Genomic DNA, 23,001 nt, shown 5'->3' on the forward strand with positions numbered 1-23,001 from the left:
CAGCAAAATGGGATATAAGGTTTTAAGAAATAAATATAAGTTTAGGTGGCTATTTTGTTTATAGATAGACAATAGATCATATAAAATAATTTTACTTAGTTTGAAGGCCAAAAAGCACATGAAAAACTGTCTAATTTGTTAATTTTTAAAATGCAAAAAACAAACCAAAAAAAGCCACTTTTTGTTATCTACGTCTAAGATGCATGATAATCCTGAGGTTGAAGTGTGTGTGGAGAACCAACACTTAGACTGTGTTGGGAATGTTGATTGATGTAGACTTTCTCAAGGGTGATGTGTTCATCAGAGGCCTTGAAGTACACGTCCTCTGATCTAGTAGTTCCACGTCTGGGAATTTAGCCTAAGGAAATAATTGAACAATGGGGCAAAAAAATAAGGACAATGATATTTTCCTTAGTGATGTTTATAGTAGCAAAAATTGAAAACATCTCACATTTCCCTCAGTAAAAAAAAAATCAAATTATAGTTCTTTTATTTATTGAATACCTTATAGTGATACAGAATGATGCTATGCAGGAAAAGACAACAGAATCTGGTAAATTACAAACTAGTATGTATAATGTCGTCTCATTTATGGTTTAAAAAAGACTGTGCATGAAAACTTGGTGTATATACAACTAACAAAATGTTAACAAGCTATCACTGGATAATGGATTGTGGGAAATCTTTACTTTGTTCTTTGCTGATTATTTTATTTAAAAAATGGGCTTTATTACAAGCAAAAAGTTGTTTTTAGATATATCTCTCTTTGACTAGCACTTCTACTTTTAGTAATCTGCCCTACAGGTATAACTGAATGAGCATGCAAAGATGTTAAATAATGTTCAATGCAGCATTGTTAGAAATAATTTTAAAAAATTAACCTATCTTCCTATCCTCCCCTAATATCAGGAATTTACGTAAGAAAGTCATGGTATAACCGTGCTCCACAGCCATTGAAATTGAAGATGTAAATTTGTATTTGTTGGTATGAAAAAGATATTCATATCCTATAACATAGAAAGGGCAGATTAATAAACATTTTGTGTGTGTAGGTAGGAAGTTAAGTATGGAGACAGATAAAAGTCTGAAATGTTTTACACGACTATGTCAATAGTAGTTATTTCTGGATCATGGGATTATGAGTAATTTTCAACTTTTTCTTTTTACGTGTCTTTATTTTTTAAATTTTGTACAATGAACAAATATTTCTTTTATTACCAGAGAAAGTAAAAAATCAACAAAAGTAGAGACCAAAAAGGAGAATTAACAAAATAATATTCTAAGGTACTATGTGAAATTCTATAGAGACAGATGAAGTTGGTGATTTTTCTAGGAAAATTTATCAAAGAGACTCCCAGGAAAGAAAGCCTAAGTCAATAACCATGGAAGAAATGAAAAAGTTATTGAAAGGCACTATCTAAATTCAAGTGTAAGCCTCAGATGGCCTCAGGAAATTCTTCCAGCATTCAAGGACATTACTATTATTACGTAGGGGGACCATATAATTTCTTGAAAGGGCTTTAATTGGGACAGTGAGTGTAAATCAGAATTGTCCCACGTAAACCTGGACAAATGTTCACATTAATATTTAACTGTTTTTCTAAGCATAAAGCAAAAAGCAAACTTTCAGATTTTGTTAAGATGCCAAATGTTCTTTGTACCAGAACTTCTGGAAGATAGTGTGTGTGCATATGTGCGCGTGTATGCTCTCACACACTGCAGATCACTCTTGTTTGTGAATATTGATGCAAAACCCTTCAGTAAAATGCCATCAAATAAAATTTAGCAGTACATTATATAAATACCATGATCAAGTGGGGGATATCACAGGAATGTGAGCTTGGTTTCCTACTGGAGAATCTAGTCTCCATATCAGATCATAAAAGAAAACTCTATCTGGTCATCTCAATAGGGGCCAAAAATGCTTTGCTAAAGTTCAATATCCAATGATATATTGAGGCAGTGGTTACCTGACTATATATATTTGTCAAAACTCACTGAGCTGTATTCTTTAAAAGGGTGATTTCATTTCATGTAAATTACGTAAATAAACTTAACTTTTAGAAGAATACATAAAATTATTCTGTGGTAACAAAAAATTATCTGACACACATCCCTGATTGAAAAGAAAAATATTAAAACTTGGCAAAATTGGAATAAGTAGAATTTGTTACTTCTCTTGCTTTATTTTAAACATACAGTCTCACACCAAACCCGCATCATATTTTGTGAAACACAAGAAGCATTCCCATTTAAATCAAATGTATTATAAGAATACTCACTTTCACTGAAATTATAAACCAGACTCAGAAATACTAGCCAGGAGATAAGAGAAAGAAATAATAGAAACATTAGAGTGGAAGTTGCAAACATCGTTATTTGTAGACTTTTGAACTGCAAAATAGTTAGAAACAACAAGAGAAGTCAGTGAGATATGTGGCTAGTTATAACTGCTGCTGGTGGGGATAGAGGTGGGAAGAAAAGGAAAAACTGGATGCATGCATCTTCCACTAGGAGAGGTTTCAGAGGTATCCCCCACCGTCGCTCATGTACTATGAACGCAAAACACTACAGGGCATTCTTTCACTTCTAAGACATGGTGCTGCCACCCTCTCTTAGCATGTGGCCAGAAATGGGGGTTGAGTATAAGTAAAAATGACAAAGTTCGCTATGGAAAAAGAGTCCTGGGGGAAGTGGGCTGAGACTGTAAAGTAAGGAGACAAAAGAAGGGTTTTTCAGAAGTCACGAGCTTGTGCCTAAGACAGCCTTTATACCCTTTTGATCAGGCCTACCTAATATGTTGGCCTTTTAATTTTTTTTTTTAATTTGACATCTATAAATCGCAAAAGTCCACATTTTTGAAAACCTGGATTTCCAACGTCTCTTGAAAAATCAGAAGCTCCAGCAATGTACTCGTATATCATCCTTTTCTGCAAGGGCAACAAGAGTTGGCTGGAACTGAGCAGTGGCTGTCTGCCTCTTTTAGATGCCCAGGGTCTTGCCATTCTAAGTGCAAATGCTCTTTCTCTTAGTGCTAGCACTCTATCTGCCACCCTTGGAAGCGTTTCAGTTAGAACCCCTGGTATTGATAATAAACCAGAGAGATACTGGGCAAACTTGCTAGACTATTAGTTGTAAAGCAGTGTCTATATACAGAGGATGCCAAAAAAATATATGCAAATTTTAAGAAAGGAAAACTATTAAAATTGTAATACTCAATATATACTGATAACAAAAGATGAATACAAGTCATGTTTGACTTCTGCAATTACAAGAGGTGCTCAAAGTGGTTACCATCAGCATCTGGACACTTCTGATTACGGTGAACTACTGCTTGAGCAACGTTGACCAAAGTGTCCACTTGTATACATTTTTTTTATAGGAGTTGACTGGTCACCCTATTGGGAAAAGTAATGGAAGCATTTAGACAAATTAAGATATATAGGCTTAATTAAATGTACAATTTGTTGATACCCAATAATACATCCAAATTTCCACTGTCTTATTTTTAAAAATTGAAAAATTGTTATTTGTAAAATTAAAATAAAGGATTAGAGGCCCATCTTTGTGGAGGACTGGCCGATGTCTACATGTGCCTCAGTGCATTCTTTCTTCTGAATTCTGCAGTATGTGGAGAATTCTTTTTAGCCAGGGAAATCTTTCTGTTCTTTGACATATCATTAAAATTAATTGCGCCCTTGGGATTTACAGATACCAAAAGCAAATTAAGTGGGAAAAATGGGATCGGCTTTCACTGTCATTTATGCTGTGGGTTTTTGGGGTTTTTTAATTTTTCCTAGCTTCTATTCTATGGCTGGCTGGAAGATCTGCTGGATATTCTAGAATAGCATTGGTTGCATTTCCCCTTCATTTTTGCTGTAGAAAGTTGGAAGTTTTTGTGTTGACAGTGATGAAGCTGATTGCACATAAGCAGTAGTCTGACACTAGCCAATGTATATGAAGAAAAGAAAAATGTGATTTCCCCAGTTTGGCTGATCTAAAGCTAAAAGTTATTTTATAAACTTTAAACAAATAAATATTTATAACCTATTACTTGTGCCCTCAATTCCATCTCCAGGGCTTCCTGTCTCAATTGTCTTTTCTTTTATATCATTAGTATTTGTCTTACCACTAGTCACTTTTCAGGAAAGAAACATGTTTAAGAAAATCCTGTCCTTAGAGCCTTTCTGTGACCCATCATGGTGACATTTTATGGCTTGCTTTCCTCACAGTCTATGCAAAAGCAGCTGGCACTCAGTCAGAACTTGAAAAATGTTTTCTCAATTTGAGTCAGCCAAGATTTTCAAAGTACAGTCTGTCTGACTGCCTCTAGTTTCTAACCATCTACTTAGGGTGCAGCTTCTCCAATCTGATGTTTTTCTGCATATTCTCTCCCCAGGTTTCTCTGGAGTCCTCTCTCCAAGATCACCAGGTGTCTCCCAGACACTAAAAAACCCACACAATTCTTATTTTCTTCAGCATTTCTGCTACGTCCATCCAGGAGTAACAAGCATCACTCAGGGGATATAATCAGAATTTCTCTTTATTTTTGCCTCTCCCTGTAAAGATATTCAATGGAGAGAGGTCTACTGGATGAAAACCCAGGAACCTTTCTGTTCACTCTTAGGCCATAAAATGTCCTAGTGTCACTTTAAATCACTGTTTTGAGCTGGTTTCTCAGATGTCAGGGGCCATGTAATTGGCAAAGCCTGCAACTTCATTTCAGCTTCTCCCCTCACTTGGCAAGGCCCTGCTGAGGCAAAATGCCAACTCCTGAGGAGGGGGGCACAGTCCCCTCTTTCCCGGCTTTTGGTCATCAGTTCTTTCCAATTTATGAAGGTCGTAATCCCTTGGGGTTAAAACTGATAGGACAAAGTCCAGATAACAGAAAATGAAAACACTCAAAGGTCTTACTCAACTAGTACTCTTGCTAACATGTCTTCTCATGCTCCAACGTGGGTTAAAACGGACTCTCTTGGAGTGCTTTTCTCAAGGCTTCTTCATACACCTCTGCTTTCCCCTTACTCAGAAAGCAATCTCTTTATCTTCTAAACTGTTAGTACTTGAATAAGTACTTAGGAGCAGTAGACATGCTTTTTTGACCCCAGTAGTTTCCAACCTCTGGAGCACAACAGATTCATTTGGATAATTTTTTTTTTTAAATAAAAATCCCAATACCTCGCCTCAGGCCTATTGAGTGCGAAGCTCTACTTTGGGGCTCTGTTGTGTTTGTTTTTAAATATTCCGCAGATGATTCTGATGCTTTAAAGGCTGAGAGCATGAACACTAGCCTATATTACTGTTAATAATGTGCAACTTGCTTCCTTCCTGGACGCTCACCTTCCCTGGGGTCTTTTTCATATGTATAATACCCTCTGTAGAGCCTTAATCATAACAGATTCTGCGTGGTTTGTGGCATGGAAGAGTTTAAAATCTCAGGGTTCTAGCCGAGAAGCTTCGTCACTGGGATTTGTTTCGTCTTCAAACTGAACTGCGTATAGTTCTGGTGCTCCGTAAATATTGGGTGAGGAGCTGGCTAGGTGGTTGGTGCCTCGGAAAGAAAAGTGAGACAACAGTCTAGTCAAGTAAGATATACTGGTTATGGTTCCACGATCTCTTTTGAGAGATCTCATGTCTGGCTGTGTTCTTAGAGCTTCATGCATATTACCTCAGTGTTCACAACAATTATTTGATAGAGGGACTGTTATCCTCATTTTGTAGATGAAGAAACTGAGTCTCAAGGAGGGTAAGTAACTTGACCCCCAGGTCACATATGTGTAAGTTACAGTCAAGATTTCAACCCAGGTTCTCCAACTTCAGAACCTGGGTTCTTAAAGACTGTGTTGTAGCACTTCTCATTCAAAGGGAGTAGAGCATCGGAGAAACTTGGGCAGATGTTGGGTTCGCCACTTTCTCCCTTCCTCTCTGCTGCCCTCTGCCTCTTCAGTCTGCTTTCCTCTCTGTAGTTGGCCTCCAGGGGCACATTAAACAAATGTGCCCCTGGATCTTAGTAAACAAATCTTAGCAAAGATTCTTAGCAAACGTGCCCCTGGATCTGAGCAAAAGAATCTTAGCAAAAGGTAGGGCGTTAGTTTGATGAGCTTATTTTTAAAAATTCACTCTGGCAGCATTTATGCAAATTGAATAGAGTTGGAGCCATCCTAAGATGAGCAAGACTCATTTGAAGTTATTGCCATAGTTGGGGGCAGATAGATTGCTTTCATAATAGAGGCAGAAAGAAAGAGGAGGATGTCAGATGGTAAGCAGGTAAGAGATTTTGTGATGGATGATACGGGAGACATGAAGGAGGAGAGATCTGGAACATGTTACATTTTGAAGTGGTTGTCTGGATAGATTGTGCAATTCTCAAGAGAAGCAGTAGATTTGGGGTAGGGAGGAGTGAGTTTGTTTGTAGATGACTTTGAAGGACCTGTGGAACAGAAAGTGGAACTGTCTAGTAGGTGGTTATATAGTAGGTGACAGTCTAGAGATAGGTAAGCCCTATCTAGAGGTATAAATCTGAGAGGCATCATCAGTACATTGGTCAGAGTTTAAACCATGGACGTGAATGCTGTTGTTTAGAGAGTTTAAAGTGAAAGGGAAACCTAGGAAGCAAATATTAGGAACTAACCCCTATGAATTTAATAAAGCATCCTGGATGCCTTTTTGACCTTGAGGAAGTCATTGGCTTTCTCTGGACCTCACTTAATCCTTGCTGAGAAAGGTCAGTGTAGGTGATTCCGAAAGTCCCTTTCAGATGTGACATTCTGTGGTTCTAATCTTTTGCATTTGTTTTCATGACTGACTGCTTTGGGAAAACAGGCCATTTATTAAATTGCTTAATTTTGTAGCCTCAATGTATTTGTAAATCCATGCAATTCCATGTCCCCCTTATTTGTCTTTCTGATAAGCAGAGTCATTATCCTGTACATGTCAACTCATCAATGTTCTTTAAAGATAACCTGGAGAACAACTAACATGGCAGGTCTGAGGAATCCAAGAGTATTTTATGACAGGCAGTAGAGCGTGGTGATGAGACCTTTGGGCTCCAATTCTTCTACCACTAAATTGGTTTTGTCACCTCAGGCAACTTAGTTAACCTCTCTGTTCCTCCTTTCCCTCATCTATAAATAAGGATAGTAATCCTAGAGACAGTGTAGCAATTAAACGAGTTAATGTAACCACAGTACTTAGAAGGATACCTAGCCTGTATGCCCTTAATAAATGTAAGCGACTGTTGTATGATGATGACAATAGCAACATTGTTTGGTGAAAGGTGCATTAATTGTAAGGGTTGAAGCAACGTACTATCTTAGGCTTTTAGTTTTCAAAAGGAGAGTGAAAAGGAAATCCCTACCATTGCCTAATAGGTGGGAACTTTCAGATGGCTGAACTCCATGGGTGGTAACAGTTCATTTCCTAGTAACAAATTAAGCTGCAGGTGGAAAAGGCAGATGGATACTGAATTACAGTTGCAATCAGTTTATAAATTAGTTGGTAAGAATAGACAGAATTAGAGCACCCCCTCCCTAATGCTTTTCTTTCTGTTGCTTTTTTTCCTGTCAGCTTAATGTAAAGCGGGCAGGCTGAAAGGAGAACAAATTATGAGCTGCCCTCTTTCTCAGTAGTAAACTTTGCTATCTTAAAGTGTGTTAGAGGTTCGGTGGCTCTTGGCTGTGCACTTGTCACCCTCTAAAACCAAAAAAAATTTCCCTAAAGCAGGTAGTTTATGAATCTTTCAGATTGGGGCAGCAGCTTCAAATTTCGTTGAAAATTTGACCTCCTCCTCAAAACGTACGTACCCGGTATCAGCTACAGGGAGGGAAAGACACCTCTTGAGGAATGGTCAATATTGAAACTTCTTGAATCTTTCCCCAGTTTCTTCCCCTTTACTCTTCTTATTTTTTTCCTAAGAGAAGCTGGGTTTAACTTGTTTGTCAGGCACAGCCGTTTATTATATGCCACAAAGGACAGTAACATGACAGCAGTAATTCAAAACAGGGTTTAACATGAATAATTAAGAGTAAGCCCCTGGGATTAGTCCCAATTGAAAAGTTCCTAGTGACCAGGATGGGTAGCTGCTGGTGGTGGGGATTAATGACTGGCTGGCCAAAGGGAATGGTATTCACTGAGCCAGCCACATTTTTCATTACTGATGGCCCCTCTGCCCCTTGGGGTCCATCGCTTCTCAGACAGACTCAGAGAGTCAAAGTCTTAGAAATATGTTTTTCTTCTTTCTTCTTCTCAGACACTGTCTACCTGATTGCATATGAACCTTTCGGTTCAACCTTTTTAGTCCACAGAAATGTATGCCTCTAAAAATGACTACGGTCTCAGAGAAGATGAAGAGAACATTTTCTTCCACACACTCAAACTGAAAGCAAGAGAACAAAGGAAGCCCTTTGGTGAGAGTAGTGGAACAATGGGCAGGGCCGTTTCGTGATGGTAGCACTGAGTATTTTAATAGAGAGAAACCTGTTTATATAAGTCCTTTACTGTTTGTTAGGCCTGTTGTGGACATTGTATCATTCGATCCTGACAAAAAGGGTTGTGTCCCCACTTCATGAGTGAGAAATGTGAAGCCCAGAGAGGTTGACAAACTTGTCCAAGGTCACAGTGGTAGAAGTATGATAGTCTGACTCCAGGTTTCATACTTTTTTTATTATACAGAAGTTTCCCAAACATTCAACTGGAAGGCCCAAGTATATAAATCCAACTAGATTTGCAGTTTTTGCATGTTTTAAAATTAACCTTTTACATTATCCATAAAGCCATCTGTCCTTTTTCCCTTCTTGCCAAATGCATTAATTCTTCAAGGGAAAGATAGCAGACAGGCAGAGAGAAACATATAGCCACTAAAACAGATACCAATTGTAACCTTGGTTTATGGCCTAGGAGAAGTTTGATGCCAAAGAGAAGGCACCAAAAATGGACACACTGCCTAAATTGGAGGAACAAATGATATCAACTCATTTCTCTATTCTATTTACAAGACTCAAGGCAGTAGAGAGTGGGTGGCTATTTTTAATATCTTCCCTAATATTCTCCTTTGAAAAAATTGAACAAAATAACTACAATTCACATTTATTTGTTTACCTGAACTTTGCTGAGGGCCTAGGCTGTGAGCTTCTTTCAATCAGGCCTTTGAGGCCCTGTCCTACTTTTTCACTTCTTCCGTTTAGTGGGTGTGCCTCCATGCAAGTGTTGTGGTGGCTTTTAGCTATTATCAAAAATGAAAGGTGAGAAGGGTCAAAAGCCACTTAGTAAAGTTCCGCTTTGATTTTCTCATCCTTGCTGTTGCTTTCAAATTTTAAGGATTAGAATGGCCAACCTCCAGTGTAAACACTGTGGACTATCTATATTTAGTGGGTGCTCAGTAATTGCAGAATGAATGGTTGACAACAGTTTCTGAGTTCTTCCACTGTTTTGGTTTCACGATGATAATGAGTTCCTTCTGGCCAAAATCGTGTCCTTAAACACAATTCTCATTCTTCCCATATGTAATATGCAGCCTCTGCTGAGTTCCTTTGCTGTTAACTCTGTTCCATTTCATGAGTCATGTGAGGAGTATATTGCAGGGCCATTTCCCATTGTACACAAAGATTGCAGCTGAGAAAGTCAAAGGCTGTAAAATGGGCTTAATTTCCTCCTTCATGCTTTCTTAGAAATAACTAACTTCGAGGGCTCTGTGGGAACAGGACCTAGGAGAGCCTCTGGCTCTGTTGGTGATCTGTGATTGGCTTCAGAGAAGTATCCTGTGGTTATGTGAGGCTGCTGGAGTCTATTGGTGTTTAGGGTCCTAGTGAAATGTAGCTTGAGGTGTTGTGTGTGTGTGTCTATGTCCACTTTTTCTACTGTCAACAATATCAATGATTGACACACACAATCATTGATAGTGTTGTGTGTCAGAGAGAGTTAGAAGCTTAGCATTCCACTTTAGAATTAGACTCATGGTTAATATTTGAACAAAGTATCTTCCTTCCAAGTGAAGTACATCTTTATTCTATTCTGTCCTCCATTTACATTCCAAGTTCTCATTCTCTTTATATCAATAGCATTTTGAGATCTAACTTCATATACAGTAAAGTGTATAAAGTTCAAGTATTTCGTTTAATAACTTTTTACATTTGTGTACACCTGTGGAGCCAGCACCCAGATCAGGATAAGGAACATTTCCTTGTGTCCCTCCCACGCAGTAGTCCCAACGGTAACTGCCATTTTAACTTCTATCTCCATAGATTGATTTTGGCGGTTCTTGTACATCATTAAAATGGAGTCATGGAGTTGTACTTTTTTGTATTTGATTTCTTTCATTTAACATTATACTGTAACTTATCCATGTTGTTGAGTAAAGAATTCCATTGTATAATGTATTCACCCATTTGACTGCTTATGGAAATTTGGGTTGTTTCCAGTTTGAGGCTATTACGAGTAATAATGCAAGGAACATTCTTGTACATGTCCTTTAGTAGACATAAGGTTGGATTTATTTCCTCATTTCTCTTGGATATATACCCAAGAGTGGAATTGCTTAATCATAAAACATGCATATATTTTCTTTTATTAGATACTGTAATGCCAAACAATTTTCCTAAGTGGTTGTACCAGTTAACAGTGCTAAGTTCCTGTACTTTGAAAGTACAATTTTCCTTTGCAATGTTTTTATTCTAGGTTGGCGATGCTAGTTAATGTGGACTGTGAAGATATTTGCCAGCTCCTCTTAGATTACACATGTACAGCACATTTGTGTTTCATATCCATTCGGTATGGATCTGCACTGGTGGATATTTGCCTTGTCACATTTTTGTGGGGTTAATATTGAAAAACTTCCCCTAGGAATTAAAAGGAAACTACCTGTTAGTTTGAAAAAATATAATCTTAATCACAGTAAAGTTTAACTATTGAATAGATGTCTTGTTTTTTGACTTAGGAGTGAGTATCAGCTAAGTATGGTATTTAATTCATACCAGATTGAAACCAGAAGGGTGAATTGACTCAGGGGAGATCTCCTGGATCCTTCCTCTGGTGTCACTTTTGCAACAGGCTGAATTGCATTTTATGGCTGCTATTTTCTCTCATTTATCCTTTATTCCTTTGAGAGGAAGCAGTAATTCAATATATTAAACACTGCTTAGAATCCTCAGCACTGAGCATTTTAATTCTATTGCGTGTGTATCCGCATACTGTTGAAAAAGAATGGAAACTTAGGGCTTCAGTTTGTTTGTTTACTTGAACTAACCATTATGTCAACTATCTCCATGGTCTGGAGGGCGCTATAATTAATAATAATAATCTCGATATAAGAAAAAGAATTGTCAAAGTTAGGAGCACTTAGAGTCAGTCTAGAAAAGCCTGTTAGACTGTATTTTCAAATAATCATTGTCTTCTCTTTGGGACAAAGCTACATTCGTTTGTTCATTCATTCATTCATTCATTCATTCGTTCAACATTTACTTGACACAATGACTCAGCAACTTCTTAGAGTGCTATGTACAAGGCCCTGTTCTAGCTACTAGACATACAGCAGGGAACAAAGCAAAAGGCTTGCTGTCATGGAGATGACCTCCTTGAGTATAAGAGGCAAGAAAACAGTATATACATATATGTCATGTGGTGCTCTGGAGGAACATAAAAGCAGAGTAAGGGCATGGGAGAGTAGGCTTGGTGTTGGGAACTGCTGTTGCTTTTATAAGGAAGGTCGGGGAAGGTCTCTCGGTTAATGATATTTGTGCAGAGCCCTGAACGGATAGAACAGTGTGGACATCCACTGGAAGAAGAGTAAGCCTGGTGGGCTAAAGGACAGTAAGGAGGCCTCTGCAGTTTGAGGGGAGGCAGTGATGGGGCGTGTAGTTAGAGGTGGGGTCAGAGAGGCAGCAGGGACCCAGATCAAATAGGGCTCCATTGATGATTGTAATAACTTCAGCTTTTACTCTGAGCAGGAATCCACTGAAACGTTTTGAACAGAGAAGTGACTATTCAAGTATTTTTCTTTCTTTTTTTTTTAAGGCTGATCTTGAACATTGGGTGGAAAATTGACAGCAGAGACAAGGGTAGAAACAGGGAAATGAGTGAAGATCTCCATTGGGTTCAGTCAGAAACCAAATTGCAGAGATGTTTGATTTTGTGGACTTATCACCATCTCTGTGCTTTATCAGTAAAGATAATGATTGTATGTATCCAGGCATGGATGAACAGTGTCATCACATTTGAGAAACATTAGAAATAATTTAGTAATATGCAAATTAGCAAAATGCTATGGATATTATAAAATAAACTCTGTAGTTAATGCTTTTTTTCTATTTAATATTTTTTTTCTGGATGCTCTTCCTCCATCCTCCTCCATTTTTAATTAATAATGTACCATTCCTTGTGATACTCATTGTTTGAACTTCAGTCATTTGTGACTCCTCTGTCTTCATCCTCTGTACATCCTGGCAGGTTCCGCTGTTACCTTCTGGTCTCCCAAAATTCATCTCCTTTTCCTGCCATTCCCAACTTTAGTTGAGACCGTACTTTCATCTCAGAGTTCGTCATCAAATTCTCCTTCTCTAATCCATGGGAAATGCAACAGAAAACATATAGATTTAGAAATGAGACCTTGATTCAGATCGGTTCAGACCTTTGCTCTTCCACGTAGCTGTAGCACCTTTTGCAGTTTCTGAACCTCAGTTGTCCTATGAAATGAGCATAACTATCAACAGGATCGCAGTGAGGATTAAGAGGGTCTATGGAGTGTGTAAAGTGCTTGGCAGGTAGCAGGCACTTAGAAAACGTTGATCTTTCCACCTTCTGTTCTTCCATTTAGCTCCATCCTTGATCTGCCTGGCAGGTCCTAAAGTATAGCTCTCATTGTGTCACTCCTCTTGTCAAACACCATCAATGGTTCTCTCTTGCCTCCCATGTTAAATACAGGCATCCAGAGCTCCAATTCTCTCACTCTAACTTCCATTTACAACATTTTTCCCATTACTATTCTTCTCCATGTACTTCATGTGTTAGCCAAATTCACTGTTTTATTATCATGCTGCCACTTCAATAGAAAATGTCATCTCTATATTAATATCTCTATAATACCTATCCTTCAGATCCTGTCTCAAACCCATTGCCTTCACAAAGCTGCTAACAATCTGCAAGTGGAAATGGCACTTGGAGGAGGAACCCTGGGTAACCTTGTGCCAGGCTCTGGGTCCACGTCCTGGTACTTACTATCATCCTGGGGATATTAATCTCTGCAGCTCAGTTTTCCCTGCAAAATGAGAACAATAATACATATTTCATAGAGTTGTTGTGAGGATGAACTGAGATACTACATGTGAAGCACTTTGAATGAATGCCTGGCACTTGGAAAACTTAAATCAGTCTCTGTATAATTCTAGGCATGAATAATCAATGTTATTTTATCATCAGGACCTGTATTTTACAGGGAATTCAAGTTAAAAGCTGTTTGAGATACAGTGGAAAGAGGCATGGACTAGGAACCAAGAGACCTGGATTCTGGTACTGGTTCCCACTATTAAACAAGCTGTGTGATGCTGAATATGTCACTTAGCCTCTCTGGATCTCACTTTCTTCAGCTGCAAAAAGAGAGGAATGAACAAAAATCACTAAGCTTTCTTTCAGTTCAAATAGCCCCATGGATATCTAATAGCCACCTCTAACTCAAATCAACCAAAACAGAACTCTTAATTTCCACTTCTCTAAACTCACTCCTTTTCTATCTCAGTAAATGATACTATCATCTACTGCCCCAGTTCAAGTAAAAAAGCGTATGAGTTGCCTTTGAATCATCTATTTCTTTCATCATCTAAATATAAACATAAAATGTATTTCCAAAACATATCCTAAATCCATCTACTTCTCATCGCCACTGCTACAACCCTAGTCCAATAATCTTGTCTGTATTGTTGCCAAAGGTTCCTAATCCGTCTTTCTGCCTTCACTCTTCCCTCTTTCAGCCTATTTTCCACAGAGCCAAAGTGATATTTAAAACCTAAACCAGATAATATCACTCTCCTTCTTAAAGCTCCCCAGTAGCTTTTCATCATACTTATAATGAGATCCAAACCCCTTTACGCCCTCTTGCAACACTCCCCCTTATGCTTCAGCTGCATGGCCCTGTTTCCTTCTTCTAGCTCACCAAACTCATGTCTGCCTTGGGCCTTAGCACTTGATGTTCTCTGTATTTGGAACATTCATCCACTAGAAGTCAACGTGACTTACTTCTTGTCATTTAAATCTAAGCTTTATTTAATTGCCCCCTCCCTTCTAACAGTAGTGCTCTATTATAACCTTTTTTTTTTTTTTATTATCTGAAATAGCCTATTATCTCTTTGTGCCCTGTATAAATTAAATGACCCCATATTAGGGTCTAATTCCTAACACAGTGCCTGGCACACAGTAGGTATACAGAAAAAATCTGAATGAATAATGAATGAATGAATGAATGAATGAATACATGAAGAATTAAATATAAACCCATTTTAATATCAAAATTTGTGTTAACTACATGAGCCAAGTATTGTGCTTTTTATTTTTAAAGTATGCGGACCTATTGGTTTTCCCTTCATTTAATGTCTCGTACTGAATTAACATTATTAAGCACATATGCTTGTGCTAGAAATATGACTAAATAAAACAATAGTAATACAGTTACAGGTTATTTTTTCCCCTTATCCCAAATAACTCTCAAATTTGCCGTTTTCTCCATTCCTCTCCCACACCTTCGTGCAAACTTCCATCCTCTCTGGCCTAAAGGATCGCCTCCTTTCTGGTCTTTTTCTTGTGGGTTCTAATCTCCCAATAATCTACACTCCAGACTGCAGCCAGTGAGCTTTGCAGTCGCTGTTATCACACCTATGCTTGAAAACCATCGGAGTTTGCATTGTTCTCAGGATAAAGACCAGAAGTCTGTCCTGCTCCACGCCACATCACGCCAGCCCTCCCTCCCATCCCGGGTCCCGCCTGCCACCTGGCCGGGAGCCCTAGCTTCCCGCTTCCCGGACAGTTCTACACGGCGCCCATTTCTCTTCTTCGGATCTCAGATTGTCCCTTAGGGAAGCCGTCCCTGGTGAGGCCAAGGGCCAGTCCCCATCACACCGCCTCACATCACCAAGGGCCTCTCTGTCAGAGCTTTTATTTTATAAATATATACTCCTGAATATGGTAACTTGATTAACATGTCAATGCGAGCTTGCGCTCAAAAGCTATTTGCGGAAGGGACTGAACGACTAGATGTCCAACTGCTCCTCACCCCTCCCCCTAGGACTGCGGCGCATGTATTACGCATTAAGTTGGCGCCGCGAGAGCGCGCGCAGGACGCCTGCGCGAAGGGGCACGCATGCGCAGAGGGAGGAGCCCGCTGACAGATTCTCGGTGGCGGCGGCGGCGGCGGCGGCCCTGGACTGCGGGGAATGGGAGCCCTAGGTCTCTGACTGAGCACCGCCCCCGCCTCCCTGCCCCCCGACATGGCTCAGGAGAAGATGGAACTAGACCTGGAGCTGCCTTCGGGTACGGGCGGGAGCCCAGCGGAGGGCGGCGGCAGTGGCGGCGGCGGGGGCCTCAGGAGGTCTAATAGCGCCCCCCTGATCCACGGCCTCAGTGACACTTCCCCGGTGTTCCAGGCCGAGGCGCCGAGCGCCAGGCGGAACAGCACCACGTTCCCGAACCGCCATGGCCTGCTGCTACCGGCCTCCCCGGTCCGCATGCACAGCAGCCGCTTGCACCAGATCAAGCAGGAGGAGGGCATGGACTTGATCAACCGGGAGACGGTCCACGAGCGCGAGGTGCAGAACGCAATGCAGATAAGCCACTCCTGGGAGGAAAGTTTCAGTCTGAGTGACAACGATGTGGAGAAATCTGCCTCCCCGAAGCGCATCGATTTCATTCCGGTGTCACCAGCACCGTCACCCACCCGGGGGATTGGGAAGCAGTGTTTTTCACCATCCTTGCAAAGTTTTGTGAGTAGCAATGGATTGCCTCCAAGTCCTATTCCCAGCCCAACGACCCGGTTTACTACTCGGAGAAGCCAGAGCCCCATTAATTGCATTAGACCAAGTGTTCTTGGACCATTGAAAAGAAAATGTGAAATGGAAACTGAATATCAGCCAAAGAGATTTTTCCAGGGCATCACCAACATGCTTTCTTCTGACGTTGCACAGCTGTCAGATCCTGGTGTGTGTGTATCTTCTGATACCCTTGATGGAAACAGCAGCAGTGCCGGATCTTCTTGTAACTCACCAGCGAAAGTCAGCACTACCACCGACTCTCCGGTGTCACCTGCCCAGGCGGCCTCTCCATTTATTCCAGTAGATGAACTTGCATCTAAGTGATTCACCCACCCATCCCGAGACTGTTTTATTTTTGCAATGGAGAGAAAAATCAGTTGGAGCAAGCACTGAACTCTGTCGATTAATTTGAGGCTCTTTCCTATTTGACCCTTTTCCTTTTTTTGGAATTTCCTGAAATGTTGTTATTCTAGAGAACTTTTATGTCAGGTTCCTGCGGATGCCCTTGAATTCAGTGTAGTAATATTTTCAGACGTTTTCCCAATAAGTGTGTTGAAGCATACATCTTTACGCTGCTAATATGTCTAAATACATATGTTATCCCTTGATTTTTTAAAAATAATTGAGAGCTCTATTTATTTATGGGATTTTTAAGTTCTGATGCAAATATAAATGTTGAATTAATCAGCATAGTAAACTGTTTTAAAATTCCATACTTCATGCCCACACTAATTTTTAATGTTATTTTTAGTGATTGCTAATTTCTGTTTGATGAAGAACAATAACTTACCTATTTACAGCTATTTTTAAAATATGTTAGTTATAACATATCAATCCAGTGGTTGTCTGTTTTATCCAGGAATTCTTGGATATTTAATTTTCTGGGTACAGAAATGGATGGGAGGGGGAATGATAAAAGAACAAAATATAAACGTTTGCAAGAAATCTTTTTAAATTAAACATATAAAAGTAAACATATTTAAGAAAAACATTTTCAAGTGAAATTTAATAGTAATTCTAGTAAGTTGTACGAATATAACCACTATACAGAAAATGAATTTTTTTTGTGTTTACCAGCAAGTGCATCTTCTTGAGTATAATCCTAAAGTAAATGGACAGTGCCTTGCAGCCTTAGTCCACTGCACATAGGCTGAGGCCAGGTTCTTTGTGCCAGTGCAAGCTTAAAAGTTTTTTAAATGCAGAAAGTGTGTGGGAAGCCCTGTTGAACTTCCACAGAGCATCCAGGCAGATAAAATGCTCATCAATCATTAATATGCTTTAAAAATATCCAATCGTGCCTCAGTGAAAATCCTTGCCAACGAGATGCCAGAGTAATTTTTGGCTGCTTCTTTGCTCTGCCCATCTGTCACCTTCCTGGTGTTCCCTGGCTCAGGAAGGAAGCAGCTGTTTCCTTGCCAACAGGTCCTTCCTCTCCACCTCCCACCAACGTAGGGCATCATCGCTTAGACAAAGGTACAGTGTCACTTGGGTTTCTGACAGCAACAACACGGCTGAGTTGTCGCAGGAACCTCTGCGGTGAAAGCTGCAGCTGGAGTTGACTGCTTTGGGGATGTCAGTTAATTAAGGGTCAATGACTTGCAAGAGAAAAATCACTGGAGAGTCACATAAGTAAATCACTATTTGACATAGGTTTGCTTAAAGGTAGAATTGTGAAATGTTCTGTTCTTTGCCATTTACAATTAAGACTGAAAATATTTAGTGACATAGTTTTCTACATTATGCTTCCTATATCATCCTTAACTAGATAGAAAGAAAGACAAAGGGGAAAAAATAAAAGACTAAAAGAGAGACCAAGAGATAAAGCTCTGGCTTTAAGTTACAGTCAACAGAGACTTAACAATTACATGGTTTTTTCACAATTATGAGAATGAATGGAACTGGTCAACTTTTAACAGTTGCCTCAAGAATTCAGTGACGTTACATTGAGGGTAAGATCGTGTGCAGAGGCTTAAGCTTCTCTCTTTTGGGGAATGGTGTTCGTGTACCCCAGTCCTGATCTTGTTTCTCAGATCAAACCTGTGCATCCAATGCCCTGCGGACACCTTGACCTAGAGGTACTTTACTCTCAGCATCTCTAAAGCAAAATGTATTGTCCTCATGGAATCTGCTCTTGAATTAACTTAAATCGATGTCATCACCATCTAAGTTCCTAAACTAGAAACCCTGGGAAGCGTCCTTGACTTTCCCTTTTCCCTGTATGTCACGTCCGACTTGATCACCAAGTTCTGTCTACTTCTGAAATGAACCTCAAATCTTTCCTGTATCTCTATTGCCCCTGATTTAGCTTAAGTTCTGGCCTAAGTCATCACCCAGCCTGTTTTCTTGCCTCCCTTTTGGCCCACTCTTCACACTGCTTTTAAAATGATCTTTCTAAAATATAAACTCACTTGCTTAAAAACTTTATATGCTTCACCATTTCCTACAGTTTAGGGAATGCTGTCTTTAGCCTGGCACATAAATTATTTCATGAACTGGCCGTACTCCAATACAGCTTGTATCCTCTGCTCATCCTGTCTCAATACATATCCTTCCTTCTACTCTGCAAAGGCTAGACGACTTGATGCTTAAATGCACCATGTACTTTCATGTGTTTGTACCTTTGGATACATTGTTCCTTCTTAAAATGCCATTTCTATCCTTTTCAGCCAGGCAAATGCTGATTCTTTTTATCGCATGTGAATTTAACTATGAAATAATATATACCTGCAGATTATAAAATATTTAAACAATGCAGATGTCTGTACAGTGAAAAAAATAGGTTTGCTTTTTACTATGTAAAATTCATCTTCCACTCCTGTAGGTAATTTCTGTCAATAAGTCTGTATATAGTGTACAAGATGTGTTACTCCACATCTCCATGTATGTACAGAGGGTGCCAAAAAAATTTATACATATTTTAAGAAAGGAAAACTGTATTAAAATTGTAATACTCAATATATACCAATAACAAAAGATGAATACAAGTCATATTTGACTTCTGTAATTATAGGAGGTGCTCAAAGTGGTTACCATCAGTGTCCAGATACTTCTGATTATGGCAAACTACTGCTTGAGCAACGTTGACCAAAGTGTCCACTTGTGTACATGTTTTTGGCACCCCCAGTATAGATATAAATTCAGAAAACCAACATGTCATTTACATCTCTCTTCCTTTCTTTCCCCCATATCGGTTCGTTCTCCAAATCTTACTGATGTTATCTTCTAGCATCTGTCTATCGTGCACTCATCTCTACTGCCAGCCTGATCCAGTCTACCATCATTTCCCTCTTAGGCTTCTGAAGCAGCCTTTTAATGCCCATTTTTGTCCCCTTCACACTTGCTCTGGTTGGCTATTCTCCATGCAGCAACTAGAGTAATCCTTTAAAAACTGCAGCTCTAATCCTTCCATCTCCCAGCTTTCAGCTTTTTCCTTGCTTTTTGTTGTTCTGGTATACCAAAATCTATCAATTCTGGCCCAGAAGGCGCCATGGGATCTGGTCCCTGCCTCTCCCTCTCCTTGTTTTCAGTGCTCCACCTGCACTGGTTTGCTTGCTTGTTAAGTCATGTTCTCTCCTATTTTAGGTCCTTTTGCCAGATCATTTTCCTTGAAGGTACAGAGAAACCTTTCTTTCTGTAAGCTTATTTTTCTATGTAGGTGGTAAGTTTTAAATCAGATGAGTCTCTAAGTTTATATAGACAATTTACATTATTATATTATTGTTCATAACATCAGCCAGTACTCTGTAGAATGTAAGGACTTAGCTCATGTGTGAATTATCCTTCAAAAACCTTTTTTATGGTATTAGTGTTGCTAATCTATAAGCTTTGTGCAGGAAGTCCCAAAGCACATATCGACATAGTTAAGTATAGTTTGTCACATGTAACAAACCTCTGTGGTATATTTTCCTTTATTATGCTTATTAAAAAACACTATGTAAATGGAAAAAATAATTAATGGTCACCAAATCTGCAACTGCTGGATGTCAGGACCTTTAAGCATCCTTAAAAGATTGATTGTAATCAAGAATAACCTGTATCAAGTTGCCTTCCAGCGATTGCCATTTATTAGTGGAGCCAGTTCCATACGTACAGCAAGAGGCTGTTCTTCGATATTTGCAGCAAAATGGGGAAAGGTCAAGGCTTATAAGGAAAACAGGACTGAGAATGTTTTTCTTATGGGCATGTTTCTAGCTGGGTAGAAAAAGTTTGAAGATCCAAGAGAAGTGGGAAACGGGAATAGCTGCCAGAACAACAAACCAAAGATGATGATTTCACCGACATTTCCTGGGCAGCATCAGAGACTAGAAGAGCTGGTCTTGGAAAGAGGTCTGGAAGCTTTCTTTTCTTTTCTTTTTTTGAAACAAAGGAGAGTTAAACAGCTAGGCAAAGATATCAGTAAATGATTTACTGTTGTAGGAGTTTAGATGATGAGGAAGATACATGAAAAATGAAAAGCATTTGTATTTGATGGCTACTATTTTCCAATTATGGAGGAATCTAGAATATTTGAGGGTGGGGCAAGAGTAGATTTGGAATCTTGAATGAAATACAAGTTTAATATTGCCTCTGAGACTCTGTAAAGGAGTGACAGGGGGAGTCGATTTATTAAGCCGCACTGGATGCCAGGTTGCCGTTGGATGGCAGGTGCAAAAGTGGATTGGACTGACCTAGGTTTGGGAATTGGTTAAGTAGGTACTAGGTAAAGTCCAGTGTGTGAAGCAGTTAAGGATTCTTCTGAAAGTGGAGCTGAATGATTGGCCAAGGCCTTGGGGATGGTAAGTCAACAGTGGGTTACGGACTAGGCCATTTTTCTCAGGGGCTTACATTATAGTCAGCCTTGACAAGTCTACAGAAAATCTGATCTCACTGCAGAACTCTCACTTTAGCAATTTCACCCATGTTCTTCATGGTTAATTTTGTTAGTTAGAAAATCAATCTAAATCAGGAAGTCTTGAGTTCCACTTATTTCATAAAAAATTATTTTTGAATCAGTTTGGTCACGATAGCCAAGACAGTTCTTTATGCATTCCAGAACTTGCCATCAAAGTAAAACTTTTCTTAAAAGTGAAAATGACTTTTATATTTAAAAAAATTACAAAGTACTTGCTAGGTGTCAGGCTCTGTTCTAGGTGCTAAACAAATCTGTTATTTCCTTTAATCTTTATCATCTGAGATAAGTGCTATTATTATCCTCATTTTATGAGGAAATGGAGGCACAGAGAGGTCAAGTAACCTCAGGATTCCACAACAGAGCTAGGCAGTGTATTGTAGTGGTTAAGGCCACAGACTGGAGCCAGTGGCTGTGGTAAGGATGAAATGGGTCACTCTATGTGAAACCCTCACAGCAATGCTGGGCAGTTTCTGTAGAAGTGTTAACTGTCACTATTATTGTGATGGCGGTTGTCATTGTTATCTAGTGTGGACTTCCTAAGGAATCTTTTCTTTATCATCCCTGACTGATGGCACTCCTACTGTCACACTCCGTCACATTATACTCTCTACCCTCTAAGGCAGCCTGTCCTTTTCTGAGCTGATTGTGTTGGATGTTGGAGAGTCTTTCTTATACTGAGCAGACATTTCCCTCTGTGATCTCCACCATTTAATTCAAGTCCAGCTCTCTGGAAAATGCAAAACAAGCCTCGTCTCTCTTTGTTAGATGATAGCCTTCCCTTCACAGATCAGAAACACTGATTGTGGTGTCAGTACTTCTTCTGGATCAGAAAAATCTTAAGCAGCTTTTTCAGCGTACGTCCTCTGTAAAATAGGTCTGTCACTGCTTGGCAGCCAGGATTTTCACAAGATTGTGTTCTGTTTAAGACTGTTTGCTTTCCCTACTGGGAAAGCAAGAGATGGTTTAATAACATGAACCATTGCCAATAATAATAATAATTAGTGCTAATATTTATTGAGCATTCAGTATGCACCCAGACACTATTTTCAGTGCTTTGCATGTATGAGTTCATTTAATCCTTGTGATAATACTGGGGGGTAGGTGCTCTGATGACTTCCATGAACACATAAGAAAACCAAAGACATTTTTGTGAGTCTCTAATACTTTTTTTTTTCCCTTTTGAATTGAGGTCCTTTTTGTCTTTTCCTTATGAACAGACTTTTTTTTTTTTTAATTTGAGACAAAGCCTATTTTCCAGCTTGCTAATGCTGCTGCCTCTATTTTGAATCAAGCAACATGTTTGTAAAAATTATGGCTTTAGACATTATTACCATGGAGAGGAAGCTATCAGGAGCATTGTTTTCTTTAGTAACAGGTAAAAAAATATTAACATGGTACAGAAGGAAATCAGGCTTCATATATTTTTTTTAACTGATTTGCTCTTTGAAATAAGAAATTCCAAAACCACCGATTTCAGATTTTTATTTATTTTGCTTTAAAATATGCGTACTGTATATGCTTTCTTATATGTGAGTTGTACAGGGTCCTTGGTTGTCCTTAGATTACCATCATCCCTAGGGGAACAAAAGCAAGAACCATTTGGACACTACCACCCCACCCCCCCCAACGCCAAAAGAAAACCCCTGTGCCTTAAAAATGTATCATTTTTTAGAGGAAAAGAAACAACAGACTTTAAAGAATGATCCAAAACTTTTTATTACCTAAATAATAACAAGCTTTCCTTCTTTCTTAACAAGAAGCTCTTTTTCCCAGAGGTAGAGATTTTAAATTCAGAGCAATTGGGCAATCCTTGAGAAACTATTATGGTTTTAACTTTACTTATAAAAAGTCACTTCACAGTTGAGTGAAACGACCCGAAAAGGAAAACCCCTTTGAACACATTTTAGAATTGGTGTTTAGATTTCAAGTTTTCCTGTGTCATATGCCTGCATTAGACATTTTGAAACAAACAAATCAAAAGCTACTATTTGTTCCAAAAGGTTAGTATCGTTTTTGGAAATTCAATAAATATTTTTAAATGACCTCAGAAGTGACTTTCAGTTCTATATATGGCTCAAGAAAATAATTTTTTAACGGAGAGGTTAG

General features: G+C 39.2%; 2 protein-coding genes across 3 annotated transcripts in view; both read left to right on the forward strand.

Annotated features, from left to right (window-relative positions):
- The window catches only part of PIP5K1B (phosphatidylinositol-4-phosphate 5-kinase type 1 beta), a 280,007-nt gene that overhangs the window by 50,608 nt on the left and 206,398 nt on the right, over positions 1–23,001 (forward strand). The window lies entirely within an intron of this gene.
- On the forward strand, positions 15,331–16,838 carry PABIR1 (PP2A Aalpha (PPP2R1A) and B55A (PPP2R2A) interacting phosphatase regulator 1). The gene has a single exon (XM_019730391.2). It carries the CDS (start codon positions 15,465–15,467, stop codon positions 16,326–16,328), a length of 864 nt encoding a protein of 287 aa, XP_019585950.2. The 5' UTR covers positions 15,331–15,464; the 3' UTR covers positions 16,329–16,838.

The sequence above is a fragment of the Rhinolophus sinicus genome, linkage group LG04 (assembly GCF_036562045.2).
Source record: "Rhinolophus sinicus isolate RSC01 linkage group LG04, ASM3656204v1, whole genome shotgun sequence".
NCBI lineage: Eukaryota > Metazoa > Chordata > Mammalia > Chiroptera > Rhinolophidae > Rhinolophus > Rhinolophus sinicus.